An 18,019-nucleotide genomic window follows, 5' to 3' on the forward strand; every position below is an offset into this window, starting at 1 on the left:
TTTTTTAACTAGAGACTGCGATAGGGCCGATGGGTCCTATTGGACTAAAGTGATCATAAAGACAAATTGTAGGTTATTCGGAAACGACTAGTAACAAAGTAATAATTAAATAAAAAAAATTATTCCTTTTAATAAAACAATTTAATGTACCATTTCATTATGCTAAGTGTATGTATGTGGTTTTATGCATTTTTCTCTAGAATGCAACTTCGAAAAAAACTAGAGAAATATAATACTAATGATTCACTCTCGTCATATTGTATATGATGATTAATTTACCACCATTACTTTACCACATATTAATATTCAAACCTTTATTATTTACATTGAAATATTTCAATGTCTGACAAAAATAAGTGAATCATAACGAAGCTAACTTAAATACCAACACAAATTGACGTATTTTCTGCATGCAATTTTATACTAATTTTTTTTGTGTCACAAACGAAGCTGCCTTATACCGGATATCTCCAAATTAATTGATGAATTCTTATCAATATTTAAAACTAAACTAGCCCGCTGAAATCATATAAGGGTTTAGTAAATAAATAATTTATAAATCGGCTTTGACATAATTAATTCTTCCCATGTCTCTTAAACAATAACAAAACAAAAACACACCTTGTACAAGTATAGCTTGGTCATTTTTTCGTTTTAAATGTATCGATGGCTGGTTCTACCGTTATATTAAGATGGTCCATCCTGTCCGTTGGTAGTGTCGGCTTCAGCAGTACGGTTTCAGTTTACGACAAGAACGTTTGTGGATTTTAGGGGAGCTTTAACATATACCGGTACGTATGTTATTATTTAAACAAACAATAGTCTTCTTAAAATTTTAATATTAGTTAATATAGTAATGAAAATTACTAATTTATATTGTTTTTATTTAATTTAAACTATAATATTATTAATAATGGACTGGTATGTTGTTTTATATATTAATATATTATATAATAAATTCCTGAAATCACTGAATTGCATAGATCCATATAGGTTTTAGTATCTGCTTGTATAGCAGCAACTAATTATGTACACATAATTTAAATTTTCTTCCAAATAACCAATATATTTTTTTCCAACGAAGTTTTTCGACAAGTTCCATCCCAAGGCACGTAGCACTGTATAGGATAATAGTATTATTCTTATTTATTGGTATATGAACAGTTAGGTTGTAGGTGAATACAACATGAACTGATTTGTTCTTTACTTTTATTCTCCATGTCTGTATCCGCTTATTTATATCATTACTTGCGTATTACAATTTTCTTCTTGCTTCTTGACTATCGTCTCCAATAGCAGGTATTGTAGTGTTATCAGAAAATGTAACCATAGTGTCTAGACTAGTATCTGGATAATAAAGATCTGGACCAAAAAACTGCCTTGCATTATACGTTATGCTTTGGTTTTTTTTAATTGTTGATCAAGCTTATTTTTGATTAACTCTAAACATCCTGGATGAGAAACAGGGGTTTAAGAGTTCAACGTATTGCTTCAGTAACATTTTATGAAGTTTATATATGAGTCCCTTATTCCAGAATTTATCGAAGGTTTATGCTACGTCCAAGAATATATATGAGCAAACTTTTTCTCTCCATAGGCTATTTCAATAATATATGTGATCTATGTACCTGGTCAATTGTTGAATGTTTGCTGGAAAAAAAAGTAATATGGGTTATTTATATGTTTTTAAAGCCAGTATTTAATTTATTCTTATACTTTTCAAATAATAATCAATGGGGCTTGAATTAATTATCCAGGCTTCAGCCACAATGCTTCTCTTGATCTCTCGTTGTATCAATTTTTTCACTATTAACTCGAACTGAAGTGTCAAGCTCTTTTTGGCCACCTGTCTTATGTAAAGGGCTCAAAACTGTCATAAAGTATATCATGATTAAGCATTAAGTATCTCTAGAGTAAAACCGTGCAAATAAATTGTGACACTGAAGCTCACCCACCGTTAGAACCACACAATTTTGACAGAGTCTAACCTGTATTTGTATAAGGAAATAAAAAAGCATAATACAACGAAAACGATCTTGAATTTTGAATTTCAATGCCCAGTTATTTTTGACTGATTATAGGAAAATCTGAAATATACCTGAAATGTTATATTCACATAAATATTATCAAATATTCGCCTTTAAATTAAAAAAAAACAATATTAGGTTTTTCCCAACAATTATTAAAATGATAAACTAAATTATGATAAATTGTTATTATAATTTTTATTCTTTAAAGTGTTCTTTTTACCAACGAGTGTTTGTCTGGATTGGACCTACAGTTTAATGTGAGTTCCGAACCACGGTCCTCGGCATTAAGCCTACCGACTGGAAGGTGACCAACTTTAAAAATAATCCCAGAAAATATCAGGCCTTACCCAGCTTGATTATTGACGTGATTGGGATCATTTACTTTGTCGGATTTTCCACTGAGTTTTAATAGTTCAAAACACTTAGAAATAAATAGAAAGAAGTTTCTTTATCATCTTTCACTCCTCAAAGTTCAATATCTTAATTGAAATAGATGCAATAACAAATGTAAATTGCAATAATGTAGATTTATTTGTTACTTTTTCATATTTAGACTTATTTTAATATTTTTTTGACTTTCTTTGAATTAAACATATTTGGGATCATTATTCCTTTCCTTTTTTTACACTACTACTTGCCAATTTAAAATTATTTAAAATGAACTGATCTACACAGCACAAATAATCAAACAGTTAATATAACAGGGAATTCGTACTTCTCCAGGAAAAACAGTAGAAGCGTGCATTTGACTGAAAAGTTTCATTTTTAGTCGAGTGTTTTTCTTATTTAGATAATATAAATATAAAATATTCTGAATTATACTTTATATTTCTTGAATAAATACATTTGTATACATTATAGTAACATTATATTTAAAAGTAATATTGAAAATTATTTTTAATTAAATTAGTACTTATGATCTCATATTTTATGTTTTAGATCATGAAGGTTCTGTCTATACTGATTTATGTTGCTATTACGATAGCATTCGCGTCATCAGCATCTTTGGGCGTTCCTTCGGAGAAACCAGATGCTATCGATGGAACTACCGTGGCTACACCATCACCCGACAACAACGAAGTAGACAACATGATTCCCGACGACCTCGACAACGAAATATCCCCAGAAGGAACCAAACCGGAAAGCTCAAGCAGCACCACTACGACGACCTCAAAACCGACCAAACCAACCCCTTCTCCCGCAGATTACGGCGTCGATTTATCATCGATTAGCCTCTTCTTCGATCTCCTGAACTTGAAATTGAACATGACGAGACATTTTCTAGGAAGCGTTCGCGATAACCTCTTGAGTCACATCGAAGATTATTTCTCGGCTTTCCACGCTAAAATTGACGAACACACCAGAAATCAAACTGAAGCGAGGAAAAATGGAACCGGTGTCTCTACGAGTTTGGAAGTACAAAAAAGATTGGAAGCCAAACGAGATCGCTTCAATAAAAATACCGAGGAGAATAAAAACACGAGCACAAATGAAAACGAATCTGACGATCAAAAAACACCGAAAAGATTTAGAAGAAATCGCCAACCCTGGAAGACAGCTAGCAAAAGTGTTGAATGAATGACTTAGATATAGCCATGATTGATGTAAATTGAAATAAGTGTAAGGTAATATATTTATATATAGGATTATACAACCTTAAATAGTAGGTTACTTTAATAAATTAATATTTATTTATGTTTGTTTTAATTTTTTCTTATTCAGAGAAAATTCTATAAAATATCAGTATTTCTCCTCTTTTAATATGAATTTAATTTTAATTAAAATTAATTTGGTTTTATACGTTGTTTATAATATGAAGATTCTATTTTAAATAATTGTATACAAAATGATCCCAGTTTGTTTTGTCAGGCTGGGTAAAACCAGATGTCTTCTGGGATTATTTCTAAGTTCTAAGGTTCGGAGCCCACGTTAAACAGTAGGTCCAGTCCAGATAAACCCTCGGTGGTATAAAGGATTAGTAATAAAAGGAAAGGAAAAGGAAAGTATAAAGGAAAGTAATTTTAATAAATCACTTATATTAAAATCAATATTTCGTGGATCAAAAATAAATGGATATAAAAGAAAAGTTCAATATCTTTATTGAAATAGCTACAATAGCAAAAGTAAATGATCACAATCGTGAATAATGTAAAACTGCAATGATATATCTTCAAATGATATGAATAATCTTGGCATCTTAATAATACAAAAAAACAGTCTAAATGAGTAAACCTAAAAAAATATACAATAAATAGAATTTAAATAAGTCATATTATTTTATGAGATATAGCATTTAGCCTCTGCTCATAGCGATCGGTACCATCATGACCATTGTTGCTGATATTATTCCAGCACCTGTAAAGCAAAAGTATGAAAATTCAGGAATAATTTCAGCATATTTCTGTATACATTAAGAAATTTACATTTTAAATTACATTTATAAAGAAAACTGCATTATGTACCGTAAGTTCATGTTGAAATGATCAATATATAGGCATATTCTTGAACAAACCCAATGCATGGTTGTTATAAGAGTTATTATATTTTCGACTTCATTTTATTTTGAATTTTTCATTTTTATTTTAATATTCAAATATTCCGGCATCAAACTTTCAAAATAATGCACACTATAATAAGGGTACAAAGACATATTCCATAAAGGTTTACATCAAACGAAACTATATTGTACAAGAAGATACAATAATCAAAGAAATTATCATTATTTACTACCTCACTAATTAAAATCTCGAACATTTACAATACATCAGTTAAAAATAGAATTACGAAGAAGCTTGGTTTAAATTAACTGATGTTTTATCAAAGTTTCTTCTAATAATAGTAGTCTGCAGTATTTATTAATATTTTTTTATGTTTGTTTTTATTTTTTTTATTCGGAGAAAATTTTATAAAAAATTAGTGTTTCTCTTTTCTTAATATAAATTTAATTTTAATTAAAAATAATTCGGTTTTATAAGTACTCTGTAATATAAACATTCTATTTTAAGTAATTTTATACATTATTTTCTATCTTTAAGCTAACATTTAAATTCCATATGTGATTTAGGAATCCCCATATACTCTTCTCCATGCAGAATGATATGTTGTGTAACAACCATTTATTATTCAGTACTAAACAATCGTATCAATTGCAGTCCACAACATTATCCTATGATAATTTCGTAAGAATTGTTCTTCCAATATATTTTTAACCATAAAGCACATTTACATGGAATGGACAAAATAATATAAACACCAAACATATACTGAATATTTATTTATTAAAAAGGTCTTAAGTCTTCGCGGAATGGATACTTAGAGTATTTGAATATTTTCCAACGAAATCTTCGAAAATAATATCTATTCCTCAACTTCCTTTTTAATACTCCTCATAAAGGTTGGCGATTGTGCTAGGCAGGTTAAGATGTTTGAGGATATTCTGATGCTCTTTAGTCCAATGCTGAACCGCTTTGGCTGTGTGTAGGCGCGCATCAACATCATAAAATATGGCTTTGTTTGGCAGCAATATACAATACGCTTGTTTGCCAGCAATATCCTATTTAAGAAAAATATTTAGAAGGACGATGTACAGATAAGGCTAACCTTATAGTCCTTATCATTGTTATGATTATTTTGGTAATTAATAGATGTTAAAACGTTCTAGGTGTTTCTTTAAAATAGACTTGTGAGGTGACCAAAATCTTAAAATGAATGTTGTAGCTAGCATCTATCCAGAGATCAGCCAATGCTAAGTCCATATGTCACATATCGTTACTATTCTGGTATATGTATGTTTGTCATTATTTTATGTATATTTCCCACTTTTATGGAGAGTTTTTACATTTCTATTGACTTTCTCCCCAGTTCTTTATTATCCAACCAATGCGGTCTGTTATTGGCTAAAGAAATACGAGGTCTGTTCTCTAGCGCATAACTTTTTTAGTTTTATTTTTTTTCTTTCTTAATTTTTATAAGTGGATACTGGATTATTGCTCATTTGGTGGATCTTTTTATTTATATCCCTCAAGCGCTACCCACTGAACTTATATATAACTACTTGATATTATAAAATGATAAAACAAATACTTAATAATTATTTTCCGAAACATTAATTAAGAAACAAAATTTTATTTCATATTAAAATAACTTTATAACTATAACTAATTGATAATCTTACACCTGATGATATTTATTCTATGATCAACATAACTGTACATACGTTTCTATATGATATAGTATATAATTTTAAAATCTCGAAAAAAATTTATACTTTTTACTGGGGTTTGATTCTAAAAAATTAATCACCGTTAGAGTCTATTGACTGAGAATTTTTTGCATGCAACTAGTTTTGTTTTGCTAGCCATTAAGTTACAGTTATATTCCTTTAAATATATCATTAAGAGCCACGATTTAGTTGTAGTTTCGTGATAAAATGATTTAGACATCCATTTTTAAAGTCAAGATTAATATGTACGATGCTCTTTAACTAATAAGGAACTTTAATTGACATTAAAAGTGGGGTTGCCTTCTATAAATGTCTTTTACAGTTAAGTTTAACAATATTTTTTGATGGTGTGTGGACGGAAGAAGCTTTGTACTGTTTTCAATGAGTTGTTAAAATCTATAAAAGAGAAGTTACATTTGATTTTGAGGTTTTAATATAGGCTTTCACTTTAAACAATTAAAGATCATAAAGACCTTTTCGTTATTTTTCGGGCTTCAATAGTTTCCAACCGTTCGCTTAATGGTGGATTTCACAAAGGTTGTATAAAATTGGTGATAGTTCGAATAAACAGTGGTACTGTGTATGCATTAATGCTGCAATATGATCATTAGACATAATATATATTGGGACATAGTTGAATAGTGGTAAAAATAAAAAATTCCTTTCTTCCTTTCCCAACTTTTTTAGCATCTTGGCATCTTGGCTATTGAAAATTTGGTATAGAAATTACTATTCTGAGAGTATAGCAAGTATAGTAATCTTAAATAACCATTTATATTAAAATCAATATTTTGTGGATCAAAAATAAATATATATAAAAGAAAAGTTCAATATATTTATTGAAATAGCTACAAGAGCAACTGTAAATTATCACAATCTTGAATAATGTAAAACTGCAATGATATATCTTCACATGATATGAATAATCTTGGCATTTTAATAATATAAAAAAACAGTCTAAATAACTAAACCTAAAAAAATATACAATAAATAGAATTTAAATAAATTAGAGGATTTTATGAGATATAGCATTTAGCCTCCGCTCATAGCGATGGGTACCATCATGGCCATTGTTGCCGGTATTATTCCAGCACCTGTAAAAGAAAAGTATGAAAATACAGGCATAATCTTTATACATAAAAATTTACATTTTAAATTACATTTATAAACAATTTATTTATAACAATTTTTTTTAATTACGTTTTGTACATTATGTTCTTATTATATATGTTGAAATCGTCAATATATAGGCATATTCTTGGACAAACCCAATGCCTGATTGTTATAAGGATTATTATATTTTTGACATCAATTTGATTTTCAATGTTTTCTTCGTATACAAGTAACATTGAAGACTTATTTGAACATTCAAATATGCCTGCATCAAACTTTTAGAACAATGGACACTATAATGAGGGTACAAAGAGGTATTCCATAAAGGATGAGATCAAACGAAATTATCTTATACAAGAAGATACAATAATCAAAGAAATGATCATTATTTACTACCTCAGTCATTAAAATATCGAATATTTACAATTCTTCAATTACAAACTGAATTACTAGGACGCTAGGTGAGAATTAAGTGAGGTTTTATCAAAGTTTCTTCTAATAATGGTGGTCTGCAGTATTTATTTGTATGAAATCATTCTGATTCTGATAAAGCGATATTCTGTAATAATATGCAAATATAATACAAGTATAAAGTTATACTATATGCTCACACAGCAATGTATACCTAGTATAACTATTAACTTTCTAAAGATATATGTCTTCTGTTCTATAAAATATAATATTACCTACTGCTGCCATAATAGCCTCTGGATCAGCCTTGTGTACTGTAGGAACTGTAGTTAATTGTTGTTCATTGAATTTTTTCTTAATATTCTTCCTCCTCTTTTTCGTCTTGTTTTTATTTGTATTATTTTTTTGGTCAAATTTCTTTTTGGACTGTTCTACACTGTCGAATGTTGATTCCACTTGAAGGAGACCCCCATGCGCGGTTGTCATATTTATGTTAGATCCTTTTAAAGGTGGCAATACTGTTAATTTAACACCCCTACAAATAACACATAAAAATACTTGTAAATAGTATAAAGTACACGTATGTAGTAGAACAGTCAATGTTAATAGATAAAAATCTAAATATTTAGTTAAGACTATTTAAGCTTAACACATGATTTAGTATAAATTTAGTAGGTATCTAAACTACTTGATAATCTATTAAAGTCTCTTGAAACAATTACAGGGAGTTGTTATAATAAATGAATAGTAAATTAATAGAGATTAAAATAAAATCAAGGATAGATTGCCAGATAATAATAAAATTTATGTCAAACCAAATTATACATACTTAGTTGTTGTCAAACCTTGAGAAGGCTCGCTAGTTGTACCCAAATCCAAAGACCTTTGCCTGTTTCTTGATGGCTTATATCCTTTGGTCGTTGATAATAGTATCCATTCACCATCACCTCCAAAAGGATGGGTCTCTGGATGTATTTCAATTTCTGTACCCTTTCGTCTTAAAGCATCATATTGCTGTGATTGTGGGAAATTCGATGGCATGCCATCAGTGATTATATCATCGTAGGGATGATTTGGATGCTTGCAATCATTACCTGGAATAAACGTAATTGGCCATCAATGCGCATTTTTAGATACAATCCAATCGATTTTCAAAAATACAACTGACTTACTATTATGATAATATGGTCTGCCGGTACTACTATAAGAACCTGATGATGGGAAATGGGCTTCCACATGTACTCGATGACTATAAGGGCTTGTTGGTCGTGAGTAGGTATTTTGCGAATAGGGTCCTGGTTTCATGGGTCTGTCGTGATAGGTATCATATCGGTCAGAACTTTCTGTAGGGTGATGATACACATAAGGACTCGGTGGGGTTATGGAGACTGGTCTATCAACAAATATTTTATCTTAAAATTATTTCTGATAAGTGAATACAGTCATCAAAATGAACTCCAAAATAACTAAAATTAATTAACAGGCTCTAAATTAAAGAATATACCATTGTTGCCCTTTATTAGGGTTTATATTAATTCAATAATAAATAAGCTTATATCATTTTTGTGTTTAAATTAGCGTTGGGAACTATCGACTGAAAACGATTATCGACTGTTTAGTAATTGAGTACGTTTTACTATCGACTGTTCCAGTAACTATTTCAGTCGATTATTTTCAGTCGCTAATTTCAGTTACTACTTTTCCAACTGACTTTGTTACTATTTACTATCGACTGTTTCAGTCGTGTATTTTTAGTTACTATTTTTGGTACTACTAGTTTCATTCGACTGATTTTTAACGTTCTGGCTCTGTCGCCCTAGCCGCGACCTTGACAAAAATCTACCCAATTTATGCTTACATAGATTTATATGTAATATATATAGTTTTATGACTTTTTTGGTAGTTTGCTTGTAAATAACAATATATTGTGTATTAATAAAGCAGAATTTTGGAACGATATTTTTCAAGATTGTTTTTATCAATTTATCGATCATTTTTAATTATGTCATGGATTAGTTTTTTTTTCTATGATTAGGTATATGTCTAATTTTTATTTACTATTTATGGTTATTTTACATCTTTAGATTTTAAGTTTTGATTAAATTCTATTGTGTATTATTCCATTCCATAGAAAAATTCTATTCCTTTTTACAAATCCACAGAACATTCAAATATAAAAGTAACTCTACTTCATTTAAAATGAAATGAAATAGGTTGTTAATTACATGTTAATAGTATTCAACATTTTTTTCCTTTTCTTTTTTAAAGTTCATACGTGAAGGAATATTTACATCTTCGTATCGCTTATACTACCGTTGGAAAATATAAGCACATATATAATTAACCGGTCCAAGCAATTATTTCCGTCCTTTCCTCTCTCACGATTTATATATACAACAAAGGGTTCGTACATCTTCGCCTGATATCACGAATTGAAAGCAAAACAGTCGAACCGTGCATTTGTATTAGTTGATGAAATAATATTTACTATTTTCAGTCGCTAGATTTTTGACTATCGACTGTTTTGCGACTATCGATTGTTTCGACTGTTTTCAGTCGATAGTTCCCAACGTTAGTTTAAATCAATCTTAGTAACACTTTTTCATTCTCATTAAGGTACCTCCAAAACGTGGCTTTGAATATATCAACGGCTTCTTCAGGCGCCGAAAAACGTTGACCACGTAATTTATTCGGGAATGAAAAGTTCATTTGGTGCCAAATCAGGTCTGTACATTCGAACTATTAGTCGGTCAAACAGGTGGTTATTTTAGTCAATGTATGAGAAGTTGCATTACCATCATGAAGGATGATCCAAATGGTTGTGTACCATCAGAATACACCATTCTAGATTACCCTAAAGGCGCGGTTGTCACATGTTCAGTTATTCGAAAGAAAGAGGCGATCATTTGCTCCGAAGCGCTTCGCTTTTTAGAATTCATACTCGTAAATCCGAAATTAATCAGTCGTGTAGATATTATAGATGCATCGCGATTGTATTTCTTGGCCTTTTCTTTGCATCAATTGATATAAGCATCTTTTTGAGCTTTTGTCAATTATGCGGGATATAACGTGAACAAATCTTTTTCGCAGCTAAATATTCATTTGATGTTGTAATGACTATCAATATCTTATTAATGCTCGTCATACTAATGTTCGGTATGTCACATGACGATGTTGCAATATTATTTCACGACTAATATTAATTTTTTCTGGTACCACAACTGATTTTGGACGATTTTCGTTATTTTCGTACCTGAGCGAAATGCGACTATAATTAAATTCGTCATATCAACGTTTCACACTGACTAAGGATGGGATTTAATCGCCAAAAGTCCAAGTAAGTTAATCGATGCTGTTCTGTCTTAATAAACCACATCTTAAAAAATCATGTCATGAAAATGTCCAATTTATATCAATTACATACATAGTAAAAACTATATTCAGCTTCAAAATGCTTATTATTCATAAACAAGATGGTTCCAAAATTTGATACAACCAATTTCCAAGTTTATGAGCCAAGTATATGTTTTTTGTGTTTGTCATATTTTTATCTTATTCGTAAAAACAGAAATATACTTATTTTTAAGGCATAATACAATAGACAATAATACATAAGGCATATGTACATAGACAAGAGATAGACAAGTGGTTCTTACCTCTTATTTTTAAAATCTTCGTCATACAAGAAAGGGCGTGAACTGGTAACAGGGTCGTACTCATCCCAAGGTCTCTCGCTAGCTGGTTTATATTTACTTTGCCATTTCGATACCTTTGATATCGACCATGGTATGGGCTCCAAACTTACCCAACTAAAAAAAAATAATATTTATTAAAATAGGATCTATAGCAGAGTAGAACTTTCAAGGGGGTTAACTATCATTTAACAGAAAGTGGAAGTGATATTTTTTGACATTTCGGTTTAGTAAGCAGTGGAACATTATCCTAAAATTAGTAACGTCTATTTTATGTCTTTTTTTAATTTTTGGATAACTGACGTGAGAAGAATCCTCAAAAAAATGACCAGGCACCATTCATATAGTTTAAAATCTGAAACACACTTGAAATAATACCCATGTTTTTCAAAAATGTATATAATGTTTTATTAATAATTCATATTTATTATAATTTATATACTTCTGATTTTTAAAAAAATATCTGATAAATAACTTTTACGACTGTACCCAAAGTATTGTTTCTTATATTATTTTTATAGAGCTTTTTAATGATCTACAATGAAATAGAAATAGATTTAGGAGCAAAAAACTTTTGTTTCAATAAATCAATGGCTTCATTAACAATATAAGTTGCAGAATCATTCCATTGGAAAAAGATATTCTGTACATTTATATTATTGAAATTAGGTAGTAAAAATTCAATAACTTTTTATAACTCAACTGTCAATATCTCCTGATTATATTACAGACTAAACACTGTTTCTTTTAAGAACATTAATTTTAAAAATTCATAGTTTTTTTTAAAGAATCGCTATTCTTTTCTAAATACAAAGGTTAATTTTATTAAGAAATTACAGATGTTTTGAAGAGAGCCTTAGGAAAAGGGTTAGAATATGGTCTTATCCAGCTTTGTTACTGACCTGACTGGGATGATTGCTTCTTATCGAATTTTCCACTCTTAATTATAAGCAGTTAGTTATATATCAGAAATTATTTCACAAAGCCTAAATACTACTAAGTTTCAAAACTTAATATTAGTGAATTTTGCTTTAATTCAAAGTTCTTTCAATATAAAGAAGAAGCAACCGTTATATGTATTAGGTGATGCATGTATACTAATCAATTCTTCCATTTAAATGCATTTTCTACAACTTTTTCAGCATTTCGCAACCATATCTTAGCCAAGCCATGCTGCATTTATTGAAACAGCTAATAATCAGCTCGATGAATACGTTGGATGTGGAAAAGCATCCTTCACATGTGATTTTGTGTCTATTATTCGCTGTTACTGCTTTTTATACCAACACATAATTCAATTTGTTCAATTGACATCGGTATACAGCTGCAGTAACTTTTTTTCCGTTTTAGTAGATCACAATACACTACATGTTACTGACCCACCATATGTAGATCAGTACAGAGAGATCATGGCTCTCCTGCCACTATTTTGCATTTAACACATCGCACTGTAGTATGTAGATGTAGATGTATCTCAATATGCTCCAGAAACATATTCTTCTTCTTTCTCCTCATTTTGGATTTTTTTCATTGCATATAAACGTATGAAAACAATTGTCAGTGAAACATACAAGTAAGTAATTTGAGTAATAATTGGGTTGTAACATTTGAGTTGTAATTCATTTACAATATACACCTGTTTGGTTTGATTGGGTTTAGTCACAATCAAGAATCATAAGTTTTAAATCGTTGAAACCCAAACTGACAATTTCAAGTGTTCCGTGGTTAGCGTCTGTACATATTGAGTAACTCAATCATACTAAACAGAAAACCGAAAACTGAAATTGTGTAAACCATCGTATTTCAACAATAGTTACCATTGATCAAAATACACGCAAACAACTACTGTATTAAGGTATGTTAAAATCTACAATTTCTAGTAAAATACACATCCAAACATACCCTTTTTTGTCTTCATATGGATGGTGATTGGAGTGCTTATGAACATCCACCGTAGTCCAGCTTTTCGATTTATCATCCAAGTTCGGTCTTTTTTCATCATTATCTATGGACGGAGACCCGTCAGGTCTGCTATGTTTTCTCGAGAAATAATCTAAGAATTCTTTAAGCGTGAGTCTTGTTCCACCGTCGTCATTCTCCAGATTTAGCTCCGAGGGATGAGAATATATACTTCGACGATCTGATGGAGATCTACAAAAGGTCGTTTTAGTAAGGTAATTTAAGGAAATCAACAACCATTTAGTTATTGTAACATATCAATTGAAAAGTTCCCAGCCTGACACATAAATGGCGCTACTAGAATTAAATCCACGTTTTTTTAGTTAGCCCTAACCCGCAAAAGATGCGTGTATAAATCTGACAGCTATCGGATCACTAGTTTGTGAATTATAGCATTTTGAGTGAAGAAACTTTTATTATTGTGAAAAAAAATTGATAAAAAGGAATTTCTCGTGTTGATAAAATATTGCTTTTTGCAAGCGTACTAAACCAGCGTCGATATATGACAATGGATGAAACATGGCTGCATCATTTCACTCCAAAGTCCAATCGACAGTCATCCGAGTGGACTGCACACGATGAACAGTTGACTGACCGTCAACAGCGACTATTACATAGCGTTATTGGACTGTTTGAAGGACAAAATCGCCGAAAATGACTGCATTTGAAGAAAAAGAAAGTACTGCTTCACCAAGACAATGCATTGTGTCACAAGTCACTGAAAACGATGGCAAAAATCTATCCATCCACCGTATTCACCAGATCTGGCCCCCAACGACCATTTCCTGTTATCATATCTCAAAGGAATGCTCGCTGGGAAGAAATGTTTGTGGAATGAAAAGGTGATCGCCGAAACTGAGGCCTATTTTGAAGCAAAGGACAAATCGTACTACAAAAATGGTATCGAAAAGTTGGAGGGTCGCAATAATCAGTGTATCACCCTTGAAGGGAATTATGTCGAATAAAACAGTAATTTTGCCAAAAAATGTGTTTTACTATGGTAGCCGAGAACTTTTCAATTGACCTGTTAAACTTATATAAATTATAAATATTTATTATGCGAAATTTATTTAATATTCATTAATATACTGTAGTCATTATAATAATTAATGAATTTCTATTTATTTTGAAATTCTATCTGAATCATATTATCCGGATAATGATACTAAATGTAATTATATAACCGTTGTTAAAACGTTTAAATGAGAGAAGTGGTTGAAAACCCGTTCGCATATACTTGTTTAATTCCATACCGTCCGCAAATCGATTTACGTTACTGAATACTCTAAATTCTTTCGATCTAAAGACGAACGAACGTTGCTTGATTGAAACTTACAGTTAATGCGACAAACTTTTGCAGGTCAATATACAGATATATACGATTTTTTAAATAATCCACCTATATATTTTAATTAAACACATTGCAATGTATACTTAATAGATATTAGATAAATACAATTAACTAATGAAATTGTTAATTAACCAATTATTATTAGAATATATTTAAACAAATCTGAGTGAAGTGTAATTAATATTATACAATTTTTTAATCATATCGAACAATCTATAAAAATCACATGTTTAAGTTCTATTTATAATGGATAGTTAAATGTATTGATTAAAATTATTGGCAATTTGATTATATATAATTTCTCTATCTTTTAGACAATTTGTGGATGCCATATCAAATAAATAGTTCCTTATTTGACCTGAAACATTCATCAAGCCATTTTTTTACTTTTCAGATGGAGCCTGGTCTGGAGAGTGCCATAAATCTTCCCATAAAAATGATTTTAATGCTTGACTGGTTTTGGTATATGAGATGGTACGTTGTCATGCTGCAAGATAACCTTATCATGTTTTTGATCGTATTGTGGACGTTTTTCAATCAATGCACACTACAAATTTATCACTTGTTATCTGTTGCGGTCAATATCAACTGTTTCCAGGTTGGAATAGTAAATAATATACAACAACTACACGATTCCAACAGACACACCGACAGGATATGGCCTTAGGGTAGATGAACCAACTTCTCTAGATGACCGCTGGGTGCAGAAATGATTTCCTTTCAACATTTGAAGCAAAATTTTATTAGAAATATTTCCAATTTCTATTTACCTGTTGCTTGTGATGATTGAATTGTAATGATTCACAAATTGAGATTCTATTGTTTTTGAGTTTGCGTTGGATCTCACCAATAACTTCTGCAATTCCGCATCTTCAAACGTCTTGAACATTGAAATATCTACATTTGAATCGTCCCATAACTCTCTAGCTCCAACTCTGTATTTCCAATTGTAAAAACGTGTAAAACCATGTTTGTTTCACATGTTCTTATGGTTGTAACATACTCATCGTAAGTTCTTACCAACACACGGTGGCTTCCAGAGGATTTTTTTAGGTAACACTCGTTTTTCTTAAATGATTATAAATCTGTGGAGGAGATATTTTTGCCGAATGTAACTTATATAGTTTTGAAGTTAATATTTGAGCTTAATTAATCATCTAGGAAAATGTTTAAAATCAGCACAATCAATGCAAGGAAACACTTAAATTGAAACCTCACACTACAGTAATTGCCAGATTCTCAGCCCACTGATAAACTAATGTACCCTTTCATAAAATTTCTGAAATTCTATTCCTTCACAATAAATGATCAATTTTTGATAAAAATGTGCCCAAACAATATTTATTTCCAATAATATTAATTAATTACTACTTTTTTTCAGCTAACAAACCTTAGAAATATAAATAGCCATTTTAAAATATATGTAGCATGATTTAATCTGTATAATTTGTTAAAATTAAATACAATAACATTTACATAAAAAACAACAACTCATTATTATTTACATCAATTCATCAATTTATGTAAAATACTGTAGTTGTACGTATATGAGCCGTAAATTAAATATATAAATAAAATAGGACATTAACGATAATTAATCACCAATTAATATTTGTACGTCATTATTTTTTCTCCCTGGATACTAAGCAACAAGAAATAATTATTTTTCTATATAAATTAATCGTTATGTATAGTTTAATTCTATAAATATCAACGTAGATTAAACAGCAAAATAATTAACGCTTTTGATCACCAGTATTGTATTATTTTTTATTTATTTAATTGAATAATATAACATTAGATACCTCATATTAACAATTATTTAAAAGTGAGTAATTCTCAATAATAATGAAAGAATTAATTACAAGAAATGCTGTATTGAACAATATACATATCAACAATATTTAATTCAAAAAAAAATTAGAACTGAATATCTTTAAAATATATTAACGTTCATAAAATATTCTGTATAAATACATATTGTAAGCAATATATCTATTTAAAATAACTGTTTCTATCTATATTTCTTTAAAATTACTACCTGCTGATGCAAATACCAATTTCCATGCAAATCTATGCACGTTAAATAAAATTTATCGAGCTAAATTCAACGGGATTACTACTTTCTCTCTATCTCGATACAATATTAATTTACTACCATTACAGATAAACGTCTAACCTGCCACTGTTTATCTTGTCCCAGAAAGATTCATCTCTGACTCCCTCTGATTCGTCCGTATTCGACGCCGTCCTCGGCAATACCGTAGTCAATTCTTGCTCGTTTCCTCTCACATCACAAATAGTACTTAACCCGATAACAATCAGCACAAGCAAATAACTCATTATCGATGTACAAGAGTTACAATCACAGTTATGATTGACACGGCGGTGCGTTCAAGAACCAGCTCGAGAACTACCGATAATATTAACCGATAGGTGGTGAAGGCGAGCGCCCAGGAGATGCTGGTGAAGAAAGTTATAAGCTGGTCGGTGAAATGAATCCGAACAAAACGAAGATCGCGAGTTTAAATGTGTAACGCCACTCTCCCCTACCCAGCCGGTCCGAATCTAAATCGGTTCGCGAGCTTCTTTTGAAGACAACGACATTAACAATGATCTTGAGTGTTTGCTTTTATTGTGCCGAGGACAATAGTTGAATGTTACGGTCGTTTGCCGGTCGAGCGTGGAGCTTTTTCTTTTTTTAGAAAGTCCGCGGTTACTGTAATGCATCATCCTTATCTTGATTCTAACTATTTTGGTCGAAATTAGCAACAGTACGGTTTTGATATAATTAATATCTCAGAAAGTAATATATAAATCACTTCAAAGAACATTGAAGAATGTTGTTTAACTCATCTAATGAGCAAAGTATTATAAGATCCTAATCTGATTAATTTGAATTTTCTATTTGCTTGTCATTCATTTTATGTAGCATCAATTTTCCATCTCCTGTATGTTTTCATTCGCTTGTAATTACGATTCTGCTCACATTTAACTTTTCTGCCTATTATTTCTCAGTCCGTATTGGATCATTATCCAATAGCTGCTACAATTCCGCATTTTCAAACGTCTTGAACCTTGAAATATCCATTTGAATTGTCGAAATTACGTTTTTACATACTCTTATGTTTGGAGCATACTCACAGTAAGCCTTTATAAGAAAACAATAATTTTTGGAGGCTTTTCCTCTTGATGTAATAAGAAAAGTTTTCAGATTCATCAGACACCAAGCTCGATATTT

General features: G+C 30.4%; 2 protein-coding genes across 3 annotated transcripts; one reads left to right on the forward strand and one right to left on the reverse strand.

The window, feature by feature from the left end:
* Window positions 1-652: 652 nt before the first annotated feature.
* On the forward strand, window positions 653-3,725 carry LOC143193303 (uncharacterized). Its single transcript, XM_076399441.1, has 2 exons — window positions 653-791; window positions 2,970-3,725. Exon 2 carries the CDS (start codon window positions 2,973-2,975, stop codon window positions 3,606-3,608), a length of 636 nt encoding a protein of 211 aa, XP_076255556.1. The 5' UTR covers window positions 653-791; window positions 2,970-2,972; the 3' UTR covers window positions 3,609-3,725.
* Window positions 3,726-7,073: 3,348 nt separating this feature from the next.
* LOC143193304 (uncharacterized) lies at window positions 7,074-17,281 on the reverse strand. 2 transcript variants are annotated; one of them, XM_076399444.1, is made up of 7 exons: window positions 16,958-17,281; window positions 13,371-13,619; window positions 11,433-11,585; window positions 8,949-9,169; window positions 8,606-8,870; window positions 8,056-8,311; window positions 7,074-7,346 (listed from the first exon to the last, which is right to left on the reverse strand). In XM_076399444.1, the coding sequence occupies exons 1-7, from the start codon at window positions 17,119-17,121 to the stop codon at window positions 7,335-7,337; spliced, it is 1,320 nt and encodes a 439-aa protein (XP_076255559.1). In that variant the 5' UTR covers window positions 17,122-17,281; the 3' UTR covers window positions 7,074-7,334. The 2 variants fall into 2 exon arrangements, with proteins under 2 accessions (XP_076255559.1, XP_076255558.1); XM_076399443.1 differs by having other exon boundaries at window positions 8,052-8,311.
* Between the last annotated feature and the right edge of the window lie 738 nt (window positions 17,282-18,019).

The sequence above is a fragment of the Rhynchophorus ferrugineus genome, unplaced genomic scaffold (genome assembly GCF_030347505.1).
Source record: "Rhynchophorus ferrugineus isolate W39M unplaced genomic scaffold, kcgeb_rfMv2 rfM3, whole genome shotgun sequence".
NCBI lineage: Eukaryota > Metazoa > Arthropoda > Insecta > Coleoptera > Curculionidae > Rhynchophorus > Rhynchophorus ferrugineus.